At 40.4% G+C, this 25,674-nt stretch overlaps 1 protein-coding gene across 1 annotated transcript in view; it reads right to left on the bottom strand.

Annotated features, from left to right (window-relative positions):
* Positions 1 to 6,621: 6,621 nt before the first annotated feature.
* The window catches only part of ADAMTS3 (ADAM metallopeptidase with thrombospondin type 1 motif 3), a 187,216-nt gene continuing 168,163 nt past the window's right edge, over positions 6,622 to 25,674 (bottom strand). Inside the window, 8 exon segments of the mRNA XM_084625921.1 lie at positions 6,622 to 8,958; positions 8,960 to 9,389; positions 14,727 to 14,844; positions 16,319 to 16,526; positions 18,560 to 18,692; positions 19,504 to 19,669; positions 20,350 to 20,513; positions 22,813 to 22,893. Coding sequence (XP_084482047.1) covers positions 8,808 to 8,958; positions 8,960 to 9,389; positions 14,727 to 14,844; positions 16,319 to 16,526; positions 18,560 to 18,692; positions 19,504 to 19,669; positions 20,350 to 20,513; positions 22,813 to 22,893 — 1,451 coding nt within the window. The 3' untranslated portion in view covers positions 6,622 to 8,807.

Here is a 25,674-nt window from a genome sequence, read left to right as displayed (position 1 = left end):
CTGAAAAGTGCCAGTCTTATTAATCTCTTCTTATATGGCAGCCGTTCCATACCCCTAATCATTTTTGTTGCCCTTTTCTGAACCTTTTCCAATGTATGTTTTTTGAGATGGGCGACTACATCTGCGTGGGTGTATTTTATGTGAGTTTATGTGGATTTATATAGTGGCAATATGATATTTTCTGTCTTATTATCTATCCCTTTCTTAATGATTCCCAACATTCTGTTCGCTTTTTTGATTGCCACTGCACATTGAGTGGATGTTTTCAGAGAACTATCCACAATGACTCCAAGATCTTTCTTGAATGGTAACAACCAATTTAGACCCCATTGTTTTATATGTATAGCTGGGATTATGTTTTCCAATGTGCATTACTTTGCATTTATCATATTATTTATCAATTATGGATCAGAAATTGGTAAATATAAGGGCGGGACTAATCAAACACTTGTAAATGGCCAGATCTGCCTTTAATTTCTCTGTTTGCAGTGTTCTTATAGCTGTGTTGGTCTGGTGATATGAGCAAGACAAGGTACATGGGACCATCTTCTGTTGGTGGAAGGGGCAAGCTTTCAAGCTTCACAGAGCTCTTCTTGAGGTCTAGGGAAGGTAACCAGAGTTTGTCAGCTAAATAAAAGTTAGGACAGATTGGTAAGCATAAGGGATTCATGCATGCTGTAGGAGACCACTTAAAGAAGAAGTAGGTAAATAAGGGATAGCAAGTAGTCGGCTGTGTTACAAATTGTTGTAATGAGCCATAATACCAATGTCTTTAAGTCCATGTTTTTTAGTGTCTTACAGAGTTATGAATTTAAGTTCCCAGGTTCATCTGTTGAAGGTGTTATGCAGGTTTCCTTTGGGGACAAGGACTGGGAGGTCGGATATGGAGCGATTGCTTGGTGAAAAGTGTTCACTCATGGGTGATACTGTGTTTTTATCTTTCATCATTTTTCTGTGACTGCTCATTTGAGAGCATAGTGATTGTCTGGTTTCACCCACACAGTTGTTGTGGAAGCATTTAATGCACTGGATGAGGTACACCATATGTTGGGATAAGCATGTGTAGGACCCACGGATTTTGTAGCGGGGTATCGATCATCATAGCAGTGGAGACATGTCTGCAGGTGTTGCATCTGTTGTTCGGACAGGGTCCGATACCGCTTGGAGTTGGTCTGTGGGGAGCTTGCTTCTGATGATGAGCTGAGCAAGGGTGGAGGACTTGTTTGAAGGCCAGAAGAGGTGGTTTGGGAAAGAGTTCTTTCAGAATGTGGTCCTCATCAATTATGGGTTGTCCAGACCATGGGAACAGCCTCTTAATGGGCCAAAGAATAGAATAAAAATAGGCAAATGTGCTAATTTATCATTGAAAAGCTTTGTTGTGAAGTACCCATAAATCCCATAACCAGCTTCAAAATAAAAATGTATCACCTAAAAGAAGAAAGCTGCTATAGACAACTGAATAGTTTAAAGCAGTCATGAGGCTCCTCTAATGTGCACAATAGACAAGAGCCTGCCTCAGGATCAGGGGGCAGGTACAAGGGATTCCTTTACACATGTGTTCTGTCCCTTGGTCATTGCTTTCTTTGTACTTTCATCATAGAATCATAGAAATGTAGGGATGGAAGAGACCTTGAGCGTTCATCTAGTCTATCACCAGGTGCTGAGGCAGGCCCAAGTATGCTCTGTTTGTCTAATTTAGGCTGTAAACTATTTAAGGCAAGGTCTGGTGCTTTCATTACTTCTCTGAAAAGAGCCATGAGCCAAGAGTCTATAGGATGGCTTTCCTGGCCTGCCTCTGAGAAACATCCCCTGTGTGCAGAAATATTGCTGGAAACAACTGCACATACACACAGTTATAGCAAATGTGGCTGTGCTCTGAGGGCAGCTCGGCTGTAATCTCAAGGCTCTCAGGTACATCCTTATTACCCATGGTTGCTCACTTTATTTCTTGGCATCCTATTCATGGCCCTGCTTCACCTTATGGCACCACTCACTCCTTTCATGGAGGATTCAGGCTACAGCACATGGAGAGAAGTGAGGGGTTCATTATAATGGGAAAGCTGTGACTTCAAGGAATGCATCCATTTGAAAAAGAAGAAATCTGCCCTGGTGGTTGTGTGGCCCTCATCACTGCAGGGCTCAGTGCCTCATAAGCACCCATGAATTCTCTCCTCCCAGCACCCCTGTGAGATAGGAAAGTGTTCTCCCTTTCACCTATGGGGAACGTCTGAAGCCAGGGTAGATTAAGTGACTTGGCCAAAGTCACACATCAGGTCTGTGGCAGAGCCAGGAACACAACCAAGGTCTCCTGAGCTGCATTCCAGTGCTCTATCCACCGGACCAACCTTCCTACCCCAAACGCCTTTGGATGTTCCTACAAAACAGAAAACTTCTCTGAAGACTACAGTTCATTTGCCTACAAGGAAGTGTTCAGTCATCATGTCTGATCACATACCAGATGAGCTGCATCATGTAGTGGGTGGTGTCAAATACAAACAGACACTACTTGGACTGAGATTATTACTTTATTTTCTACGTACAGGGGAAGGGGAAACCAGTCCCAAATGAGAGACCCATATGTTCAGAGAAAGTTTATGGGATCCAAAAACCTTAAAGCCCTTAATATTCTCTTGCAGCCCTGCAAGTGTTATAACTCCACCAAGAATTAGAATAGCAAAACCAGCCGGCAGAATCCCTTCAGACACTCTAGGCTGGGCGATAGTCACAGGTTGATGCTGTTCAGCTGAGCTTCATGAGATGTGACTTTTCTTAAGCAAGGACTCACAAACAAAGATTCCTTTCCCATGCTGGAGCGCAAAAAAATATCTATTTGCTTTCAGCCAATCAGTCACCCTCCAGAAAGCGCCGATCTGGATAAAATAATGTTCCTTCTGATGGAGACTTTTGTCCTTTGACATCCAGACAGCACAGCAAAGGAAGGCGCACCATGCCCCTGCAGGCTGATGTTTTTACACAGACGTTTTCTCATAAAGCATGTCTGTCCCCTAAATTACAGATCGATCCTGCAGGCTGATGGAAAGCCAAAGCACTCAGGTCTCGATGTTTGCACGGCGTCCCTGCAGAGCGGCTTTGGCACAGTTTGGAGAAATGTACGCAGTGCTCAGCAAAGGGAGCAAACCTGTATGTGAGTGAGCTCTTGGGAGTTTGGCACTGGGGAGCAGAGGCGGGAAGGAGGGCAGGGCCGAAGAGGGCAAGAGAGGGCGTAGGTGTTTCACAGCAATCCAGTGAATGGAAATGGTGTGTGCAGGGAAGCTGACATTCTGCCTGGCCTGCCTTGCCCTGCAGAGTGAGTTCCTCTGAAAAAGCCTCTCCCATCCTGCATCCTGAGACCATGCTAGGCAGAGGATTCCTGCTATGTCACCTGCCTGCAATAGCCATACCCTTCAGTTAATGGATTGTGACAAAGCACCACATTCAGCAGCTTTACAAGTGTCTCACCGCTCTCACGTCCTGCAAGATGGAGTCTTAAATTAACATAGCTGGCACGATCACTCACAGAAGTGTAAACCCAGAGTGACTCCACTAAATCCAGTTTGACTCTGCTGACTTCAAACTGGTGCAAGTGAAATCAGTGCCCTTTGCCTCGGCAGCTGTTCTTCTGCCTAGTTCTGTGTTTTCACAGCCTGATGAAGACATGGATTTTCATCAACACTGGTGCCTTTACAATATTGCTAGTTAGTCCAGTAGACTCACTTGGTTCTGACGCCGCACTTCTTTACCTTAATAGTCTCTAATCATAGCTTTTCACATGGAACTTAAAGCTTTTGTTCTTTCTTCCACTATGGTTCAAGGTGCCAATTCATATGAAACCCTGTGATCCTACAGAAAGGCTACTTAGAAAAATATATGATATGTGATTTCTTTGGGGAAAAACAGGACTTTACATTAATCTTTATACAGCTTCACAGTTACCTAAAGCTGGACATGCTCTATGTAGCTTCAGAAGTCCTAAAGTGAAAGGAGTCTTCCTAAATTAGCCCTAGATGGTGCTCTGGTACCTTCCTAGGGAATCACTTAAGCTTTAGGGCACCCTGTTTACATAACCAGAGGGGAGAACATGGTCCAGGGGTTAAGTTTCAAGAATTTCTCTCTACTGCCCTTAAAGGGCCAAGAGCTAATATATCTATCCCATGGAAAACTGACTGCTGTCTTTCTGAAACTGTGACAGTTTGGGATGATAATGTGTGATAACGCTTTGAGGTGGCAAGAGAAATATTACAATTTATATTTCTCAATTCAGAAAGATGACAATTCATGGGATAGATATATTAGCTGTTGGCCCTTTAAGATGACAAATCCCAGCTATGACTCTGTTGGAGTCTCCACAATTGGAAAAATATTAAAACTTACCACCCTTGTTATTGCTAATTGCAGGTAATTTATCCTAACAGCTTGAGTGCTGGACTTTTATTAATCAGGCTTCTTAACATTCAAGCGAGGTTTTTAATGGGTGTGAATCCTTTTAAAATAAATCCTCTTTTATGCAATTGTAAATTCATTACTCTCTGCAGGATTTCAATTCCGATTAGATGCTTAGGTCAGACTTATTTGCATTGGCTTAAAACCATGAGGACCATATTTAAGAAACATCATTCATGACTGAATACAGTAGCAAACGCTTTCCCAGATGATTATATGCCGAAGTGAATAATAAATACATCAATCCAATGGTTTTAAGACTAAACCATTGCTAGTATACAACTAATACAATGACTAAGACATGACCTCTTGATCGTTTCTTTTTTCTGATTTTGGCTTTTGTTAAGAAAAATCAGAATAAATAATTGTAACCCAAATATCCCCCAGTAGAGCTAGCAAAATCAGGTGCAGATCAGTAAAGACTGTTACCATCTTTAATATATTCACAACAGAAACTTAATAGAATTGTCAGCTGATCTCACTGCTTACGTGCAGTCTGGCAACAGCCAGGATCTGTCTACTGGGCTTTGGGATGCAGTTCAAGACTTTCACATCTGACCATGTTACACCAAACATGGCTTGAGCTGTGTCTGCATTGCAGCCTATCGGTCTCACAACCGTGGCTACACTGTGTGTGTCCACACCTCTCATGCTGCCGAACCCGGTTTATTTCAGTGCATCCTGCAGAAACTCAGGCAACTGTCCGATAGTGCTCAGAGGCGGTACATATGGAACACTTGTGGCACACAAGGTAATCTCTCTTTGGGAAAAACTACATGTCAAATGAAATGCTGATTAGATGTCACACGAATGTTGAACTCAGGACTTTAGAAGTGAACATAGTTGTGAAAGATCATCAGAATTTTGCAGGACCCTCTTGGAATGCATAATTTTAGGACTTTTTTTTTTCATAGTTCATCAATCTAAACTCTAACAGCAAAGGCTGAACTAGAAATCTTTACCTCTGCAGTACTGCAGGATGCATACAGCAGTAACAACCTAAGTTTACATCTAATGCTTCCATGTTATGCTAACGCCCCCACTGTATTATCTGAATACCTGTATTATTCATTACTGTCACTAAAGAATGTATCCTCACAGCATCACCATAAGGCAGGGAAGTATTATCCACATTTTAAAAGTGAAGACGTGAGCAGCACAGAGAAATTAAGGGTTAGATTCACAATTGCAGTTAGAAATCTTTACCTGTCAACTGAGAAAGTTGGGGATTATAACATCTAAAAAGCCTCTGATCATAACCCTTGCGCACTGAAAGTATAAAAAAGGGAGAAGTGCCAGAAGGTTGAAACCTACAAATGCATCTGCTAAAAAATTGTGTGTGGGGGGGTGGGGGTGGGGTCCAGGAACTGTTCCCTGATCCAATGCCTGAGTGGTGCAAACTTAAAAGCTCTCCCTGGCCAGCTGAGAATTGTTCTGGCAGGGGATGGGTGGAGTAAGTTTAGAAGGCATGTCAAAGTGGTAGGGGTGGTACACTGGTGCTTTCCACAGACTCTCAGCTGGTAGATGGCCTAGGCTATGGCTGCATTGAAAAAAAAAAAAAAAAGGCAATGTCAGCGTGTCTCACAGCCCAGGTCAACTGGCTTGCAGGACTCTGGCTACAGAGCTAAAAATAGCGGTGTAGACATTTGGGGTCAGACTTGTCTGGGCTCTGAAACCCACCAAGGAGGGTAGGTCTCTAGCCTGAGCCCTTGTCTACACGGCTATTTTTAGCTCTGTAAAACAAGCCCAACTCAGTTGATCCAGGTTCTGAGACTTGCTGCAGTGGGCCTTTTTTTGCAGTGCAGATGTACCCTTGGAGACCATACCTGGCTACTGTAAGACTAGGCTGCTCTGACTTGCATAGGGGTTGGGGCTGGTACCTGTTGGCCTACAGAGTCAGGGAGCCACAAGAAGCCTCGCTCCCTCCTGTGCTGAGCAGAACTTGGGATTGGAGAGGATCTGCCCCTACATCCTTTGTGACTGCCGTTTGGTATCCCCAGGCCTGCTGTCTAGTTCAAGGTGGCCCAGGAGGCTGGCTGTGTTTTTGAATCCATTTAAGTGAAATACGTTCAAATTCATATTTTACAAGAAGACAAAGAGCCTGATAAAGAAATAAATCTGCCTCCACTTTGTGGAGAGGAAGCTTAAGCCAAAAACCAAACCACAGTACAGAGTGGCATGTTAAAGTTTTTATTGCTAGGTGCTCCCCAATACAACAAACAGTATCAGTAGTGTACACTTTAATGAAGGAGAAATTAGCTTGGTAGAAAAGAAAGCAAAAAGGTACAAGGAGTATCTACATCCATATTGTATATATGTAAAAGATAAAGAGCGAGCGAGCGAATTTGGCTTCTGGGGAATTCCAAGAAAGCAAACACATATCCTTTTGGTCTGTTTGAGGCTCAGGGATTGTCTGTACACAATCTATCCAATGCTAATTTCTTTAGACCTTCAAAAGCCTTGCATAAAAGTAGCAGCAATTCTTTAGAGGCATCGAGTCAATACTTCAGTGGATTAGATTACAAACATCATAATGCAAAAGAGACGTGATCCTATTCTCTTTTGAGGGTTAATTTACCTACATTCTAATTTACCTTCGGGTCTCCTGAAAGAGATTTGCATTCTAACGTCATCTCTGCAATCCTGCCAAATTACTATACTCGCTTCTTGGTCTGTTTCCAAAATGTGATCCATGGAGTCCTCATATATTTCATAGTGTTTTTAGTGCTACAGATTCACTGTTTTATTACACAGTTTGCTCAGACAGCACAAAAATTGCACATCAAACTTTAGTAAACTATTAAAAAACCTAAAGATGCTTGTAATAGAAAAAAACATTTTCATAAGATATTTTTTTAAAAAAGAAATTAGATCAACAATTCATCTACAGTAGTTTAGTTAGCTTAAATTTCTGTTCTACGCATATATAGCACGTACATGTGTCTAATTACATCTCTCTATTTTATCTTGGCAAAAAAGTCACTGCTATTAGTGTAAATAGTTAGTACATAAAATACTATCAAGAATTCAACTTTTAATAAATATCTTTAGTTCTCAATCCTATATACAAGTACTTTACAGCAACACACAGGAGAGAGCATGACTGGTTGAACTGAGAAAGATGGTTATTGACATAAATTACTAGCAATTATTGCAGTCAGATGCATTGTGGTTGTGGAGATTTCAAGGTGAACCATGCTGAAAAATAAATATCTCTCTCCCCTTTAAATCCATGCTTTAAACAGGAAAAGCATCCATTTTAAATCTGGTTACAGCTGCTTCTTGTTAGTGCCTATTCTAGCTCTGTGATGCTCTTTCAGCTTCAGAAACAAACAGCTCATCCAGAACACACAACTCACATTTGTCTTGTGAACAGTACAGTACTTACAACATATACACAGTTACTTTTTCACTTACTACACTAGTCTGTCCCTCTTAGGCAAAAGGAAAATTCAGAGAAGGCACTGCGAGTTCTAGACCTAATGAATGCCTGCTAAGTAGAGGGTAGGGGTGTTAGCATTGATTTCACTGGCCCATTTGATCAGTTTCTTCTACCTGTGATTAAAGGTGTTATGCTGCTGAACAGACTTTTTGGTAGGTGACCAGTAGGTTTGGACCAGTCAGATGGCAGTGTCCCCCCACCCCCCCAAAAAGAAAGCATCACATTGTTGATATTAAAAATAAAAATCTTCCTACGGTCAGTAGCTGTAATCTATATTAAAATGGAGCTCCTCTTTTGATTAAAATGCTGCTTTGAAAATCAACTCCCGGAATGTAAGGAAGGCAGTACTCAATGGCAGGCACCTAGTAAACCTCCAGAAATGCAACATAGGTAAACAATTGTTTGACAGCACAAAACTCTTAAAAATAATACTGATTTTCTGCAATATACAGTATATACACAACAGCTGAAAATTTGCTCATACAATATTTGTTTATATAGATAAATTAGCAATACAAGTCTCGTGGATTCTGTTGTTCCACTGCAAAAATATTTTGTAAAAGTGTAAACTTTTGGTACCTCTTGTGGTGGTGGTGTTTTTTCCACCCCTACATGTGATCTTTTAAAAATAAAAACAAACAATTAGCTGATGTGCAAAATAGGCTCTGTATTAGAGAATGACCACCATACTCGGCAACTTTCCTTCATTGATGTGAATATTCTTTGGTGCTTTCCTCCCATGCATTCAAGCTAACCAGATAATGAAGTGTAGGAGGATGGCAGCAATTAGAAAGTGAACCAGCACTTTTTGTTTTTTATTTACAACTAAAATGATCTGTAGAGAGTCCTGCTTCTGGAAAGCAGCACGCACCATTGTGTCCTGAATAAAAGCTTTCTGTTACTATCCTCCTTTTTGCATTCACTTTTATCTTTCCACTGTAGATGATCTCAAAGCATGTCTCTTTTCAACATGCTTCTCATTTTCCTTTGAGGTTCTAGCTGGAGAAAGAGCACCTGCAGAAGTGTTGTTAACTGCTACCATGGGAACAACGGCTGCCAAGGCGGATGCATTATGGGGACAGATTGCCAATCTTGGTAGGTGACTGATATGGCATTGCGATCAGCCTAGAAGTCTGATTTCCTGCTTGGTAAGCTCTCCTCTGGGGAGACTCAGCACCTTTGGACTTATTATTTGATGTAGAAACAAGTACATCTATGTCCTCTTCCACAGGAGGCATCCTGCCTACAGAACTTCTGTTCTCATCAGCAACCTCTGCGTGCTGAGGTACTAAAGACGTCGGCTTCGCCAAAGCCCGATGTAGGTTACTAGGATGGAACATCACTTCCTCTTTGGTTTCAGCAGCTTCAGTAAGGTAAGGAGGCGGGAGGGTGCTGCTTCGCTTGCTACAAGACTCACAGCACAGCTTGTTGTAGCCGGGGATGGAGCAGTAGCGTGCGAGCACTTCCATTTGACAGAATATTGACTTGTCTCCCAGGCAGGGCTCATCTGCAAAACAAGCACAATATGGATTGTAAACCTGGGGAAATCATGCAGGGCGGCATTTCAAAAGTTCAGAGGCCAAAGCCTACATTTTGAAAAGTGACTGATGACCGGGGGCCCCAACTTGAGATGCTGAAAGGGGACCTGATTCTCAGAAAGTGTGCAGCGTCTTCCCTCTCAGAATCAGGCCCTTTAAAGTTGCGTACCAACAAACTGAGGTGCCCAAAATCACTGGACACCTTTGACAGTGTTGGCTCCCTTGCACAGGAAAACAGATCGCTCTGCATGTAGAAAAGCATGACCCATGCTTGGGGAAGGCGAGATACAGTATATGCAGAATATGCTATTGCATAAAATTTGGCAGCTCTTCCACACCATAGCAGATGCAGTCCTACACATCATCATAATTAGAGTTGAAATGATCCCTTCTGGTTTTGCCCTCTGTCAACAAGAGTTGGCCCAGAATGGACCTTCTCTTGAAGGAAAGGAAATCCCGGGTAGTATCTCTGAAAGATTCTTTTCATGTGTTCTTTAAAAAAAAAATGTTGGCAGTTAAATGAACCATGTTTTTGAGGTCTTCAGTGACCTAAATGTAACTGATAACCCAAGCAATCCTTTTGCCAAACATAAGCCTTAAGTTTCCTCTAGGGTTGGTGCATGAGATGTACGTTCCTGGGAGGGCTCACACAAGATGCCAGTTTTCCTTTGAGCATGCATGAGATATCTTATCAACAGAACAGGGTTATTTAGCTAGAAGTGCAAAGGCTGCAGACGCACTGGACAAAATCAGCATGATGGTTGTAAATTAGTGGAGGTCATTTTTTGTTCTCGGTCTAAGACCCTGACCCTGGAAACTTACGTGCGCTTTTTATTTTCAGAGTGGGAATAATCCAACTGAATTAAAAGAAAGAAAAGCACGTGCTTTAGCGTTTGCAGATCTGGGACTAATCCTGAGAGGTACTGAATGTTGCAGTCAGCAATAATCAGCCATATCAAGGTACAAGCAGCTCAGTAATTCTGTTATGCTGAGCTCGAATGGCTTTTAATGTTTTTGTCCTGTCTAGGGGCAGGAGCCAAATTCTTCCTTGGCTTATGCCTCTGGCAAGTCTCTGTGAACATAAGAGACAGACAGCAGGGCAGAATTCGGCCCAAGGAACCTGAAATTAACAGTACTCCTTGGGGAGCTCCAAAATCAGGAGATGGGTAATTCTCCCCCTGCCCTGTATATTAGACTAACATGTTGGTAATTTCTACTGTACTGAATTTATATATAATAGCTCAATTTCATATGCATTGATCGCATTAATATTTAGCTTACATGGATGTGTGCTGTGAAATTTCAGCCTTTTTACCATGCTGACATTATAAAATGTAGTCCTCTATAGCCAGAAAAATAATTTGAATTACACACTTCTTGAATAGGCACCGAAAGCCACAATCCTGCATTGAGAATTATGCACATAGACCCTCGGCGTCCACTGGCTTCAATGGAACACCATATAGGCCTGAGTGCAGCTCACTGTCACAGCAGGGTCGCTGGGTCTGAGCCTGCAGTGAGGGCATTCAGCAGGAGGAGTCCAACACCTTGCAGGATTGGATCCCCTTAGGCTGAGAATTTACAAACTTACTATTGTTCACTCTTGTGAAATACTTTAATGGAGAGCCAAATGAGTTGGTTGGTGCCCTAAACAACTATTCCAATGTTTTGAGAGTTACCAGCACAAAGTGTACGTTAACAGACTGCTTCCGATGTGCTACAGTTTATTTGCAATGATAGCGACAGATTTTATTTACATAGCAGAAGGCATAATTATAAGCTAGAGAGGTGACAAAGATAAAACTAAACCAAACCACCAAATAGGTGTGTTTTAGCTTTTGGTCCAACAGTCATAGTTAGTATTTATGTAGTTGGCATTTTAATAAGCAACAGATGGGGTGTACAGTCGCTTCTTAAATTAGCCAGCTGCACTGCGATATTTTTTCATGGGCGTGTGGAGGTTACCTCACTTCATGTCAACAGGGTGCTGAATAGCCATTTTAAAATTCAAAATACAAACTGTGGGCCAGCTCCTCAGTTGGCTTGTAAATTAGCTTAGCTCCACTGATTCCAATACTGGTCCGCCCACACTTACAACAGCTGAGGAGCCGGCTCATCATTCATAAATACAAGAAAATTATACAAAGTAACATCATTGACAAATTATGCCAATATTAGCATTTTCATTATTCACTGGGCTCAATCCTGACATCCTTCATTGATAAAAACTTCCTTGCTTCTAGGAAAACCTATTGTTCAATCTGCAACTCTGGCAGTGAACAATAACCCTGTCTATGAAGCACCATCATGCCTCTGAAAAGTTTTTTGAGGAGGACATCAGCATGGGAAATTAAAGGATCTTTTTTCATAATTCAAACTAGAACACTAATGTCAAAACACAAATCTTTGCATGTACACTAGCGTAGCATACACAGACCAATAATTAACAACTTGTGCTTCCATGTTATTTAAAAGCAGTTGTTTTGGAAAACATAGCAAATTTTATGTTAAGAATACATTTATAATTTATGTACTTATTTACATCTAGTTTAAGTGCAAGTTCCACAGACATCCTCGAAGAGGCTGCCAACTACATCAAAAAGTACCAAGCAATTAATTTGTTTTTACCTGCAGACAATGCACTTGATTTTTGTTCGAATTTTCTGACAGCTGATTTCACTGAAGTAGGTTTTAGAGGGTTTGGATTTATCAAACCAATTGTATAATGCAAAGATTTGATTTTGTACTTATCTACTTCCAGTGAAATAAGTACAATCTTTGAGCTGTGTACTCACGTAGTCCCTTTCTTTTACTTTTTAGGTTAATTCTGCACCACCTAGTCAACCATTTCTTATTCAGTATATAGGCTGTTGTATCCTTCTGCTGGTTTTCATGGTAAAAATTCTCCTTTTCACATTTTGTTATTTGTTTCATGATAACTAGGGGAGGAAGACGTGAGAAAGCGTATCGGCTCCCTAAGGCATCTTTATTGCTTCTATAGGATACTTTTAGTGCAGCCTAACAATTACCGTAGAAGTATTTTTGGGAATGCTACAGGTATGCTGCAGATCAGTGAAAAGGCAGCATTGTCAAAGTAAATACAATCCTCAAAGCTTGTACAGTACTTACAGACAGTGTCCCCAAAGGAAAATCTAACTAAATCCAGAAATAGGCCAGAGGGTATTTAAAGACCATGGGAGGAGAAAGTTGATGGCAGATGTCTTTAATTATGAAATACAGGGGAAGAGAAATAAAAATGTGTTACATATAGCACTGAGGTGTGTAAACAGAATGGTAATTTTCTATGTGACACCAAAAAAATCTTGAAGGGAACCCTCTGAAACTGCATGGCAAGAGTTTAATGCTCAGAAAGCGGTGACTGCTCCAATTTTAATTATGATGGAATTATCAGATATTTACGTAATAATTGCATCTATCAAAATGGCATGCATATAACGAGTTTATATCACATTCTATCATCAAATAATTGTAGTGCACAGAAACATAACTGCATAATGATTTGTAAACCATATTTAGAACTGGGTGGAAAGCAGAGATTCTATTTGAATATCTGACCCAGAGGAATAATGAGAACTATCTACTATAATGGCTGAATGAAAATTAATGGAAATTGGGCACTTAATTCCATTCTGAACCTTTGACAATCTTCCCCACAGTAAAAATTATGGTCCAAATCTTTGAGCTGGGCACACAGGCAGAATATGTTCCTGGGCATTCAGAGACCTGCAGCACGTGCAGGGCCGAGGAATAGAATCGATACCAGCTGCTTCACTTTTGCTACAGAGGGGCATGATTTGGCTGCATGTAATTATGTATGCCCTACCACTGTATAATATCTTCCTATAGTTCAGTGCTTAGTGTACATCTGCTGCTTAAATCTGTAGCACTGCCCTGTAGCTTTCCTTGCTAGTTAAGTTTTTGTTTAATAGGTGTTTCATCATGTTTTAATATACGTTCGGTCTATTCTACCTGGAGCATCAATCTAGGGATTTGTAAACCTCCCAGTGACTAACCCAGACATGCTTCATGTACTCAGCCACCTGAGTGATGGATGTATTTTAAACATTTATAAAATAAAAACAGGAAGAACTTTAACTGGGGGTGAATTTCACCCCTGCACAGATGGTCACTACAGAGTCCATTCAAGTCCCACATAAGCCCATTTATGGGGACTTATGTAGCACATAGGCCTTGGGCTGGGGATCTGCACAGAGGTAACATGTAGAGCTCAGCGTCCCCTTAGAATACAAAGCTTTTCCCCTCAACATTTGCATGTCTGACTCTTATGCTTTAAATGATCCACTTCAGAAACAGAAATGCGGTCCCCTGCTCTGCAGTTAAGTCACATGTTTAAGAAGTCACTGGAACTACTCTTGTGTAAATTTAAGCATGTGCATAAGAATTTGCAGGATCAAAGCTTCATTCTTTTATTTTGGAAGTCTCAGTCTCTAAAGAAAAAACTCACTGCATAAGGAAATATCTTTCCCTTAAGATACAGAAGAATTGTAATGCTGCTTCTCTGTACAGTAGCTAAAGCTCTGCTTCCCCCTAGTGTTTAAAGCAGGATTCCTTATTATCAGTGCGAAAGAGTCTGTAATGGGAACTTAGGTCAAAATTTTCAAACTCAATATTTAGGCACCCTCAGAGAGGAGCCTGATTTTCAGAGGCATTGAGCACCTGTAACTCTCTCTGAAGTTAACAGGAGATGAGAGTGCTCAATGGTTTTGAAAATTAGGCCAGACTTGTTGAGGAGGCTAGAAGTGGACTTTGGACACTGGTTACTGAAGATCTCAGCCATGTTTTTCCATATGGTCAGTTTCAGAGTTTAGCTGTTTTTATGTCAATTATGTGCAGGATTAAAAGTTCAGATATCAGGATCCCTTTCAAATGAAAGAAAATTCTGGTCTAAAACACCAGATATATTTTGTAGCATGAGACAATTGAAATACATGGTACCCTTATCATTTTGTAGCACCACAACACTGTATAAGCTAGGTATTCCCAAAATTATTCATCTATTCACAGTACCTATACTGCATCTTGTTTCAAAAGACCATGTACTGTACACAGTAGCCCAGAAAACACAGCTGTTAAATGAAAGCTCTGTTAGAACTTCAAATCTTTTTGTTTTGTTCTTTCAGTTAAGCCTAGAAGAATGAGATCTAGCCCTGGCATCTCTGTCTGCATCTGCCTACCTCTGTAGTATGTGGAAATCCTACACTGAAACAGGAATTCATAGATTGTTGCTCCCATTGCCTGTGCAGTTATTCAGGAAGTTTACTTACCATTACAGGGAGCAAGCTTACAAACCCTCACTGATTCAGGTTTTTCTCCATCACACTGGTCACCAGCACGGCATGTGACCTGCCTGGACTCAGTTCCTTCCCCACAGGTCACAGAACACTACAGAACAGATACAAGGTATTTTACTATGTTATGCCTGGCTCCAGCAACATGCAATTATCTTACAGGTATGTCACAAAGGCGACATCGTCTGGAATAGCCTGATATGGGTGACCTTCAGGGTATGTTGTAAATTCCCTTTTTTGATAGGAGTTTTTTCAGAGGTTGACATTTGCCTCGGGGGCAGCCGTTGGGCAGAGCCGTTCCTCCTTTCCTGTAATGTTTAATTTTTACGGTCACATATTCTGAATTTTGCTAGTAGTTTTTGTCTGTTCTGAAAATCCAAGCATTAAAGGCTGGGGTACGGGGCAGCACAAAGCTGTACTGCCAAAGGGAGCAGACCGGGGCCAAATTGTGATTCTCAGAGTGAGTCCATTTGATTTTTTGTTTCCCCCTTGCTCTGGAGAAAATAACTTGCACCAGACTTTTACTTAGCACAGCTTTCTTCCCCATCTGTGCTAGCTACTACGCTAGGGAGGTGGGGGAGAGACATAACTCCCCTGTTCCTTGCACTACTCCCCCTCTTCTATATGTTGTGGAGGAGTGGGTAAGTAGCAGCCCCACAGAGGTTGCTATATGTATCTGTGGTACTTATTTTGGCCGGCATTACTGTAGGATCTGAACATCTCACAATCTGTAATGTATTTATCCTCACAACACCCCTGTGAGGTAGGGCAGTGCTATTATCCCCACTGTACAGACGAGGAACAGAAGCACAGAGAGGCTAAGTGATTTGCCCAAGGTCAGACAGGAAATCTGTGGCAGAACAGGGACTTGAACCCAGATCTCCCGAGTTCCTAGTTGGCACCCTTACTACCAGGCCTCCTCCTCATACTGAGAGTCTCAATGTAGGAAGTCCACAAAGAGGGTAAAGGGGCATTCCCTTCCCAGGCATTTATTTCCAGCAGAAATGTAACTTCTGTTTGGTACGAATTTTGAAGAGAACAGTAACGCTGTGACCCAAACCCAGAAAAGTCAAAGGTCAAGATTATTGCTTCAGCCGTTAGCTACAGGGCTCGGTTGTTTCTTTATAAACCAAAAACTGGCAAAAAAACTCCCAGAAAGTCTTGCTGCAGGCAAAAACAACTAAAAACTTCTGCTATCTCAAAAGCGGTGCTGAGAAGTTAGAGAACAATTTTTTTTCATGAAAATTCGTATGAAATTTTTCACCTAGGTTTGCAGGCTTTGATAGCTTGATTCTTTTGTTAATTCCAGGAGGAGTGAGAGCCCTTTTGCTTTTCAGGGTTATGGAGACCTCAAGCCCTGTGGGCTTCCAGGTCACTATTTGTGGTTAATTTAAGACTCTGGAATTCAATAAAGTTGCAGCCAGAGGCCCTTAACCCAAAGGCAGTGCTTACACTGCAGGCAGGTGGGGCCGACAAAGGTACAGCTGTTCATTTACTGCTAAAGAAAGGTCTGCCAGCTCCAAAGATATACGTATATCTGTATATACTGTAGAATACTGCTTTCCCACCTCAGCCCAGGGTCCGGCTTTCCACTGCGCAGGGCATGGCGTTCTGTTACATGGCCTGCGGCTCTCGGGGCGATCCCCACTACAGTACTTGATATGGACCGAGCGGTTTGCGCCGTCGTGAAGAGGTTGAATGCAGCGCACAGTACGGATCTGGTAACCAGAACTCCCACAGGTTTTTGTGCAGTATTCCCATTCATCTGCTATCCAGCTGGGTGGGTTAAAAACAAAAGTGCCATCATACATTAATCTATTTATCTACCACACTGTACAGTAACCAACTAGGGATTGTTTAAATTCTGCTCTGCTTGGCTTACATACAAGTCACACTGCCTCGGGGGCATACATTGGAATACTAAGCATCCCTTATGGAAAAATCCAGTAGAATTTAATAGAGAATCTTTATATAGAATTGTTAAAACCAACCTTTGGAATTCTATAGCAGGAGCATAATTCTCTTCCATCTACTGCTGCTTTCTATTGGATTTCATTTTAGATTGGTTTCACCCCTGTTAAATTCTATGGCACTTTTCCATCAGAGTTAACACACACCCATTATTGTACTCAGAGAACAGAGCAACAGAGAAATGAGTGCTGCCAAGACTAGTTTCATTTTTTCAAGTGCTCATGAAAGAAATGAAACTGGCAGCCAGGGAGACTGCATGCATCTGTCTATTATGCACAGAGGCTGCAATCCACCCATTGTCAGCCAGCCAGCACAAGATCTCTGTACCATGTAAATCCCACTTTAGCCCCAGGCAGTGCCACAGAGGGGGATTTCATCCAGAATAAAGAAGCTTCCCAAGGCTTTCCCACTAATTTTCCTTAATCTTGACTTCAAGGGAGCACCTCTAAATGGAAGGGGATAGTTTAAACTCTGTGCCTATTCATCCTTTAGCCTCTGTACTGAGTGTGCCCCATTAGTGACAGGTGTCCATTAATAAATGAAATGAGACGACCATCAAATTCTTGGCAGCAAAACTGCCATGAGATGGAAACAACATTCTGTATCCCATCAGCAGTCCCCTAAGCCAGGCCTGGGCAAGCTTCTACCTCCACCATTTTTTCCCAGCCCATAGAATCATAGAAATACAGGACTGGAAGGGACCTTGATAGGTCATCTAGTCCAATTCCCTGCATTGAGGAAGGACTAACTATTGTCTAGATCATCCTGACAGGTGTTTGTCTAACCTGCTCTTAAAAATCTCCAATGGTGGAGATTCCACAACCTCCCTAGGCAATTTATTCCAGTGCTTAACCACTCTGACATTTCGGAAGTTTTTCCTAATGTCTCCTTTGCTGCAATTGATGGCCATTACTTCTTGTCCTGTCATCAGTGGTTACAGAGAATAATTTATCACCCTCCTCTTTATAACAACCTTTTATGTACTTGAAGAGTGTTATCATGTCCCCCTCAGTCTTCTTTTGTCCAGACTGAAAAAAAATTGTGTTTGTTTAATCTTTCCCTGTACGTCATGTTTTTTAGACCTTTAATAATTTTTGTTGCTCTCCTTCAGACTTTCTCCAATTTGTTCACATCTTTCCGAGAGTGTGGTGCTCAGAACTGGACACAATATTCCAGTTGAGTTCTAATCAGTGCTGAGAAGAGTGGAAGAATTACTTTTCATGTCTTCTTTACACATTCCTGCCAATATATCCCAGAAAGATGTTCACTTTTTTTTGCAAGTCTTACATTGTTGACTCGTATATAGGTTTTGTGATCCAGTAAAATCCAGATTCTTTTTTGCAGTACTCCTTCCTAGGCAGTCATTTCCCATTTTGTATTTGTCCAACTGATTATTCCTACTTAAGTGTATTACTTTTACTGAATTTCTTCCTATTTATTTCAGACCATTTCACATTCTAATCCTATCCTCCAAAGCACTTGCAACCCCTCCCAGCTTGATGGTATCTGTAAACTTTATAAGTGTATTCTCTCCTTCAACAACCTGAAATTCAAGAAAATCTCCTGGTTAAGACAGGCTGGTCTCTTACCATATTTCCTATCTATCCTAGATGTTGGGATCATTTGCTCTTGTGCCCTTAATGATATCTTTAAAGAAACTGCCAACTCTTTTTTTCCCTTAGACTTGCGCCCCACAAGATCTTACCTACCAATTTTCTGCGTTTGCTAAAATCTGCCTTCTGGAAGTCCATGGTCTTTATTCTCCACTTTTCCCTCCTACCATTTCTTAGAATCATGAACTACCATTTGAGGCACACATTTCATCTATCCATACTTACAGTGGCTGTGTGCATTCCTGCAGATTGCACATTCTACGAATAGGCTTTGGTTTTTTGCTGGCTTCACAGAAGCTGCGGTGAACCATTTTGTTATCACTTTTCCTGCGGCACCCATATTTCGTGTATTGGAAACCTAGAAAATATTTCAGAAAGTAACTTTGTGTGACAATTAGTAAAAATGTCCTGCCCCTTCTTAAACACTTTTGTTTAATTGCAATGTTTGTGGACTATTTTAGGATTAACCGTCCGAAAGACATTTACATTATATTTAAATACTACTGCTGTTCGTTACTATGTCAAGCACAAAATGGTTTGGGGATATAAAATTCAGAATTATCTGGAGTAACTCTACAGTATATTAGAGAGATAATGATGCTATTAAAATCATGGTATTTTCATAGATTTTAAGGCCAGAAGGAACCATTACAATCAACAAATTCTGACCACCTGGATCACTGAGGCAATAGAATGTTACTCAAGGGAAACCGAGGCGTAGAAAGGACTTACCCACGTTCACCCAGCAGGTGAGTGGCTGAGCTGGGAACAGCCCCCAGGTTTCTTGAGTCTGTCCAGGGATCTATCCACTAGGCCAGGCTGTAGTAATTCAAGTTACTGTGGCATTTATGATACTTCCCATTCGAACTGTCAGGAATACCAGCAGTGCCACAGAACGTTCATACTGCCGTGAAATAAACATCGAGATCTACATTTCTAGAAGTGATGAGCTGATTTTGGGTACCAGTGGTTTTTTGGTGCCCAATTTCACAGGACGGAGTGCAACACTTTCCAAAACCCAGACATTTAAAGTGTTTCAACTTGGGCAACCCAAAAATTGAGGCACCAAATATTTTTAATCACTTTTGAAAATGTAGGCCCCATCTTTTACTCTTTTTCTTCCTCCTAATTTAACATGAATCACGAGAAGCTGCTGCATCTCTGTTTACCTCCAGCACAAGGTTTGGAGCACTGGGACCAGCTCTTCAAAGCCCACTCAAAAGTATCTATTTCGTCCTGAAGAACGTTGTTACTGTTGATAGTGGGTACTGAATCCTCATGAATGATGTATTTGTAAGTCAGGCTAGATCTTGTGTCGTTCTCTTGAGGAATGACCTATAAAAGATCCAATAGAAATGGAGCACATATTTATTCTTTTCCGTGTCAACAAACCAGTTTCTGGACATGTGGGCGGTGCTTAGTAGCTGAAAAACGTATTGATCTTTACCTTCATATTTAGTACAAAAATTAGTATGATCAACACAGAAAAATATGCCTCTAATGAGTCTAAACTGGGAGAGTTTACATAGGACCAAATACTGACCCTTCCTAGCTCTGGATTACTGAACTGGAGCTGTGTAGACTGGCCATGCTGCATGGTCACATTCCTACTCTGCTTGAGGGAGGGGCTGGTCGCAAACACAGTTCTGACTAATATGGGGCCTGATCCAATGGCCCATGATGTCAGCGGGCACTGTACTATGCCTATGGGTAGCTTGTTACTGTTGTATGAATAAATGGGTGCTTATGATGCAGTAGTGTGGACACCGCACACTGCCTCTGAAAGTGAATGTCAGTAAAACTATTCTTAAAACTTGTTTTTCTTACTACTAGTGTGGACAGAGCTTCTGCCCATCGGCTTTCTCAAAAACCATTATACACATGCATGTTTTCCAATAGAGATTACATACTTATCCCACTCTAAGATTTAACATTATTTTTTTTAAATAAAAAGAAGTAGTTTGGCCACACACAAACACGACAACAATAAAAACCAACCCCTTGACATAACCTACCAATACAACAACAGCATCATGCAAAGGCCCATCAGTATGAAGAGTTTCTATGTCATCTTCTATGTTGTATTCCCACTCCACACCAAGATCAATGAAGGACCGTGACTTGGCCTCCTCCCCTTTCCCGTTCAGAATATAATGTCCAGTAGCCTGGTTCTTAATGGCTAAAAGGAAGTGAAAACAGTGGCAATTGTGCTTCCTGTCATGTAATCTGCAGTCACCGGGGTTCACATGAAATGAGACAAGCAGCATTCTATAAAGCCCTTTTCGCTTATTATTTTAAATGTTGCATTTTGCAGCAGGTCTTTGGGAATTGAGGAGTTTTTGCTATTCCTAATCCAAAAATACTCAAGTTCTCCTGTCTCTTCCATTCAGCACTCTTGAACCCATCTCTCTCTAGCATGCCTCCTCCTCCAACCCAAGAGTGGAGGCTTTGCCAAAAACTCATAAATCTGTGCTCAGGGAATGGATGATACTCCTTCCAAGGATCTAAAGCAGATCACCTTTGGCAAGTGCTACATTCCATCAGCTCAGGGACTGGAGCCTATACCCAAAGCTGTAATTCCTACATTAAACCCATACTGCCACTAAACTACAGTCTGGGGATACAGAGATTGACAATGTATATACTGCCAATATCTGTATCTCCTAATGCACATGGATCAGATGAAGTTAGATAGATGTAGATATACATATGAAAGATACATATTTTATTTTACAGAAGCTTAATTCTAGACTCAAGCCAAACCTTTAAAATGGCCAATTCTGTTAGTTTTCATAGAAAGTTTTGGAGGCGACCTAAACAAGTATTTTGGGTATTGAAGGGCATGTTAGCATAACAGTAACATTATACGTCTTTGTATTGCCAAGGTTGTGAAATCCATAGGTTTTGCAGCACAGTGATTAATATTTACTTTCCCTTTCTAGTACTTTTTGAAAGGTTGTTTTCTTTTGTATATTTATATTCTACCCATACATGCTAACTTTACAAACACACGCCATCTGATTCTGGGGATTAGAAAAAGGATGCAACAGATCGAACCACCATTACAAGGTAAGGGAGAACAGAACGCATAATAAAACATCTGATAACAAACAACTAAGATGTTCATGCACTTTGGGAGATATGTTTCTAGTTTCCTAGAGTAAGACGTGAAAGAAATAACCATGATGTGGATGTTATTGTTATCCTGGAAGTGTATAGTTTACAAATCATTAGTTGTTTAGAGTTTAAAAAATAATCAGAGAGAGAAAAAGACAAATCATTTTTCTAAACACACAACAAAACTATGACATAAAATTAGAGAAAAATCTTGTAAATTATCATAACTACAGTAAATAAAATGCAAAAGCCATGCATCATGTATTTATTAGCTCTATGGAGTCTATTTACTATAAAGGCAGAGTAGCTCTGTATTGAAAAGGTACACGGTCAGGTCACATCTGATCCAAAATCTAAGGTTTCTACAAATAAGCTTTCACAAGCCTGAAAACCAGCAGAAATGTTCCCCTACTTTTGCTTTATTCTAATGCAAAATTTGGTTTTTGTTTTTTTAAAACAAAATTTTCCCTACAATGTTTGCAACCTGGACACTGCAGCACTGTGTTAGGACCCAATCCAGAAACCACTGAAGTCAGTGGAAAATTCTACCTTTGGATCAGGTCCCTAGTGCATGAGAAAGGGACAAGTGACTGGACAAAAATGACTTGAAACAAAAGTGAAATTGGTAGTCACTTTCATTGTCCGAGAGAAATGTAAATGTAAACAAACAGCAAAAATATTTACGAGTTAAGAAGATTTCTTAACTTCTTTCCATGTAATGACATAAGGTGTTGCTTACAACCCACTCTACGTAAGAAATTAAAGTGTGCTAAATTATATTAATATAGTAATATCCTATATACTTTTTTAGCCTGACAGTGTCCCTTTAAATTGACTAAAAGAACAGGAGTACTTGTGGCACCTTAGAGACTAACCAATTTACTTGAGTATGAGCTTTCGTGAGCTACAGCTCACTTCATCGGATGCAACTCACGAAAGCTTATGCTCAAATAAATTGGTTAGTCTCTAAGGTGCCACAAGTACTCCTTTTCTTTTTGCAAATACAGACTAACACGGCTGCTACTCTGAAACCTGTTAAATTGACTAATAATGCACGTTCAATTTGATCAATAGCTCCTTGTTAGTGCAAAAAGTGCTAATGAGGATCAGTTTGAGTTTCTAGAAAATTCAGATGAGAAACAAACATAATTACTAAGTTTGTACAGTAGGATTCAGCCTCGTGAATGCAATTGTCAAATCACAAGGAAACCAGCAAAGCCTTTAGCTTGTTATTGTCTTACAATGCAATAAACACAATTAAGTTGACGGTTCTCTCATTTCTCAGGTTCTCCAATGCATGCCCAATTGTTTGACATTAACTTTCATGCACAAGGACCAAACCTGAGGCGAGAAACACTTACCAAGAATGTGAGGAGAAGCCTCGTCTTCTTGGATAAACACATGTCTAGCACCAGGGGGGATATCAAACATCTTAAGGTACCCTTTGGCATGTGTAGTAGTCATTGAAGAAAGCAAAGAAGAAAAACAAAAAGTAATAGCGATGGTTAGTAGGGCACTATATTATTCAGCTTCAACTTGCAGAAGAGGGTATCCATTAACCTACAAGCAGCTTCAGATAGGTTTGTAATTGATCTGATTAGGCTGTCTTGCACTTTTTTCTCTTTTAGGGAAAAAAAAGAGACACTGTTACAAACCTTAGCCACTTACTTTGTTATGTTCTTTTAAGACCATAACAATTAACAAATTCAGGCAAAAATGTATGTTTCCTATGTTTCTCAGAATTAAAACAGGCCTTTCTGATTGCTTTTCTTTGTCACCTTTCAGCCTTATGACTCAATGGTGTTCAGGTCTCTTGTATTTGCTTAACTCTGTGAAACTCTAAAGGGTTGGTCAACCTGGCAAGGCAAAGTGCACCAGAGAGGTGCAATGTGTAAAGCACTCTAAAGTGTTGTGCTCAAAATCCCCCTGGCAGAGCCCGCTAGCACACTCTAAAAGGTGCCTTAGTTCACGTTAACGTAGCCCTGTTTCAAATGGGACTGCATCTCAAGATGAGAACTGAAAATGTGTAAAATTAAAGCACGTTAATCCCAGTGTAGAGACACTCATACAGAAGTAAAGTGGTCTTCAGCCAATTTAAAAATCACACCTTAAGTTAAACTGGTGCCACTCCTCCCTTATTGGGATGCTACCTGATATTTAGAGTTAAAATTCTTTCCAAAATGATCATTGATGCTCTAAGATATAATTCCTAATTAAATCTAACCCCAAGTGAATTGTTTAGGACAGTGTTTCAGCAGGAAGAGTAATATTCTCAGCTTTCCACCAAGGGGGAAAAAACCAGTAAGAGTTATGGACATTTTTCTCCACCCATGATCAAGAAATTATGTTGCACCAGGGTTCAAATGAGAACACGTTTTATAAGAACTGAATGTGAACAAATTTTATCATGTTTAAAAATGTCAGGCATCAATGTTTTAATACATAGTATTTTTGTATTTCTTTGCCTACAATTTGACTGAGAGTTTGAACAACTTTAAATGGTACACTTGTCTTCATGTATGTACATTTAACCAAGAAAATCTTCTTAGTGTTAACATACAGCATATCCCTAAAACGTATCCATGTTTATAAAATATGCCATATAAGTAAATATATCTCTTGCTCACTCTGATATGCTGTGTTTCCAAATAAAGTATATCAATTCCAGTCCTACTACAGAATCATTGTAAACAGATGGGGAAAGAGTTGAGTTCCTAATTGCACTGAGCAAATAAAAGCTTAACTAATTCAAGTGTAACAATCAGGACTTTTGGTCCAAAGTTCCACCTGTACTCTTGATTCATGTATCTGTAGCATACCACAGATACATGGAAAACTGGTGAAGAAAACGAAGAGCTATGAATATATAAATTAACACTATAGGCTGATGGATGACAGGGTTATACTAATATGCACAAGCAGAATATACTAATCCTTTTACTTATCAGTGATCAAGCATATGAAACATAAAGCTTTTGCCTGTTCTTGCAATATGTGTAAGTGACTAGCTGGAAGTGAGAACTGTAGCAAGAATATTGCAGTTGTCGTTGATGCCCATCTTTCTGCAACCAGGCGAAACTTACCCAGAATATTTTTAGACTCCCTTGTTTCAGAGAGGGAAATATTGCGAGCTCCTTTGGGCAAAGTGAATGCTCCTCTTGTCTTCCCTTAAATAGAATGTCTTTAATTAGTGTTCTGGGAACTGAGTCTTGCTGTTTCATTGACTATAATGTCAGCCAGGTGCATTTTACAAATGCAGAATATAAATTACATGGTTACAGTATGTGCTGAAGTTCAAAATGCATTTAAAATATTGTTAGAAATATCCAGCAAATTTTAATAGTCAATGAAAGTGAGCCTAAGTATGAATGAAAAATCAGGTAGGTGATTTTAAGTTGGATACTTGCAGATTTCATTTTCCAGCAACTTGAATTCTCTTTGGCACCTCTTGCTTAAATGTTTCCCTGTTGGAAGAGTTTGATTAGTCTTTTAATAACTATATTGCCAGTTATTGTAAAGCACTAGATGTTACGCTAGCATTGAAACATCAGTTTGGGGTTGAATAATTGGCTGCCTTTTCCAAACAGCCACTTAACAACATTGATCACCCACAAGACATTTGCGTTTCAGACATCTGGAAGACTGTTTATGCTTTCTCACACAATCATACCCATGCCACAGAAAAATAAGTTTTTAAATGAAAAAATTGGGACAATTTTGACCATCTCTATTTCTGATTATTAAGAACTTAACTGTGCCAGAAATCATGAACTACTACTGATTCCAGAAATACAGAGGTTTACTTATATGGCTCCAATGTGCTGTCTTCCATCCCATTCCAATGCGTGTGTGTATTCATACAGTGTATGTATATTCCCTATGTCAATACCTTACACGTAGATTGATTTCCCCACATAATCTGTCCTGTCTTGGTTCATCCCAGCCCGCAAAAGAGGTGGAGAAAACAATCACATTTTTAAATAGCTTGTGTTTTGTAAGGAGTTTACAAAGCACGTCATTTGTTTAAAAAAAAATAGTGTCTTGTCTCTCCATTGGTCTGGAGAACAGGTCGAATATTCCAAATAGATGGTGATAATTTATAAAATATTCACCAGTGGAATCCTTGCCCCATTTTATTGCCACATACACTACCTTATTTTCATCTAATTTTAATTGGGCTGTCTAGCTATTGACCAAATTCTGCAATCACCGATGCTGGTGCA

The sequence above is a fragment of the Lepidochelys olivacea genome, assembly GCF_965140295.1.
Source record: "Lepidochelys olivacea isolate rLepOli2 genome assembly, chromosome: 4".
Classification (NCBI taxonomy): domain Eukaryota; kingdom Metazoa; phylum Chordata; order Testudines; family Cheloniidae; genus Lepidochelys; species Lepidochelys olivacea.
The sequence above is the reverse complement of the archived record's forward strand: the minus strand, read 5'-3'. Positions and strand labels throughout refer to the sequence as shown.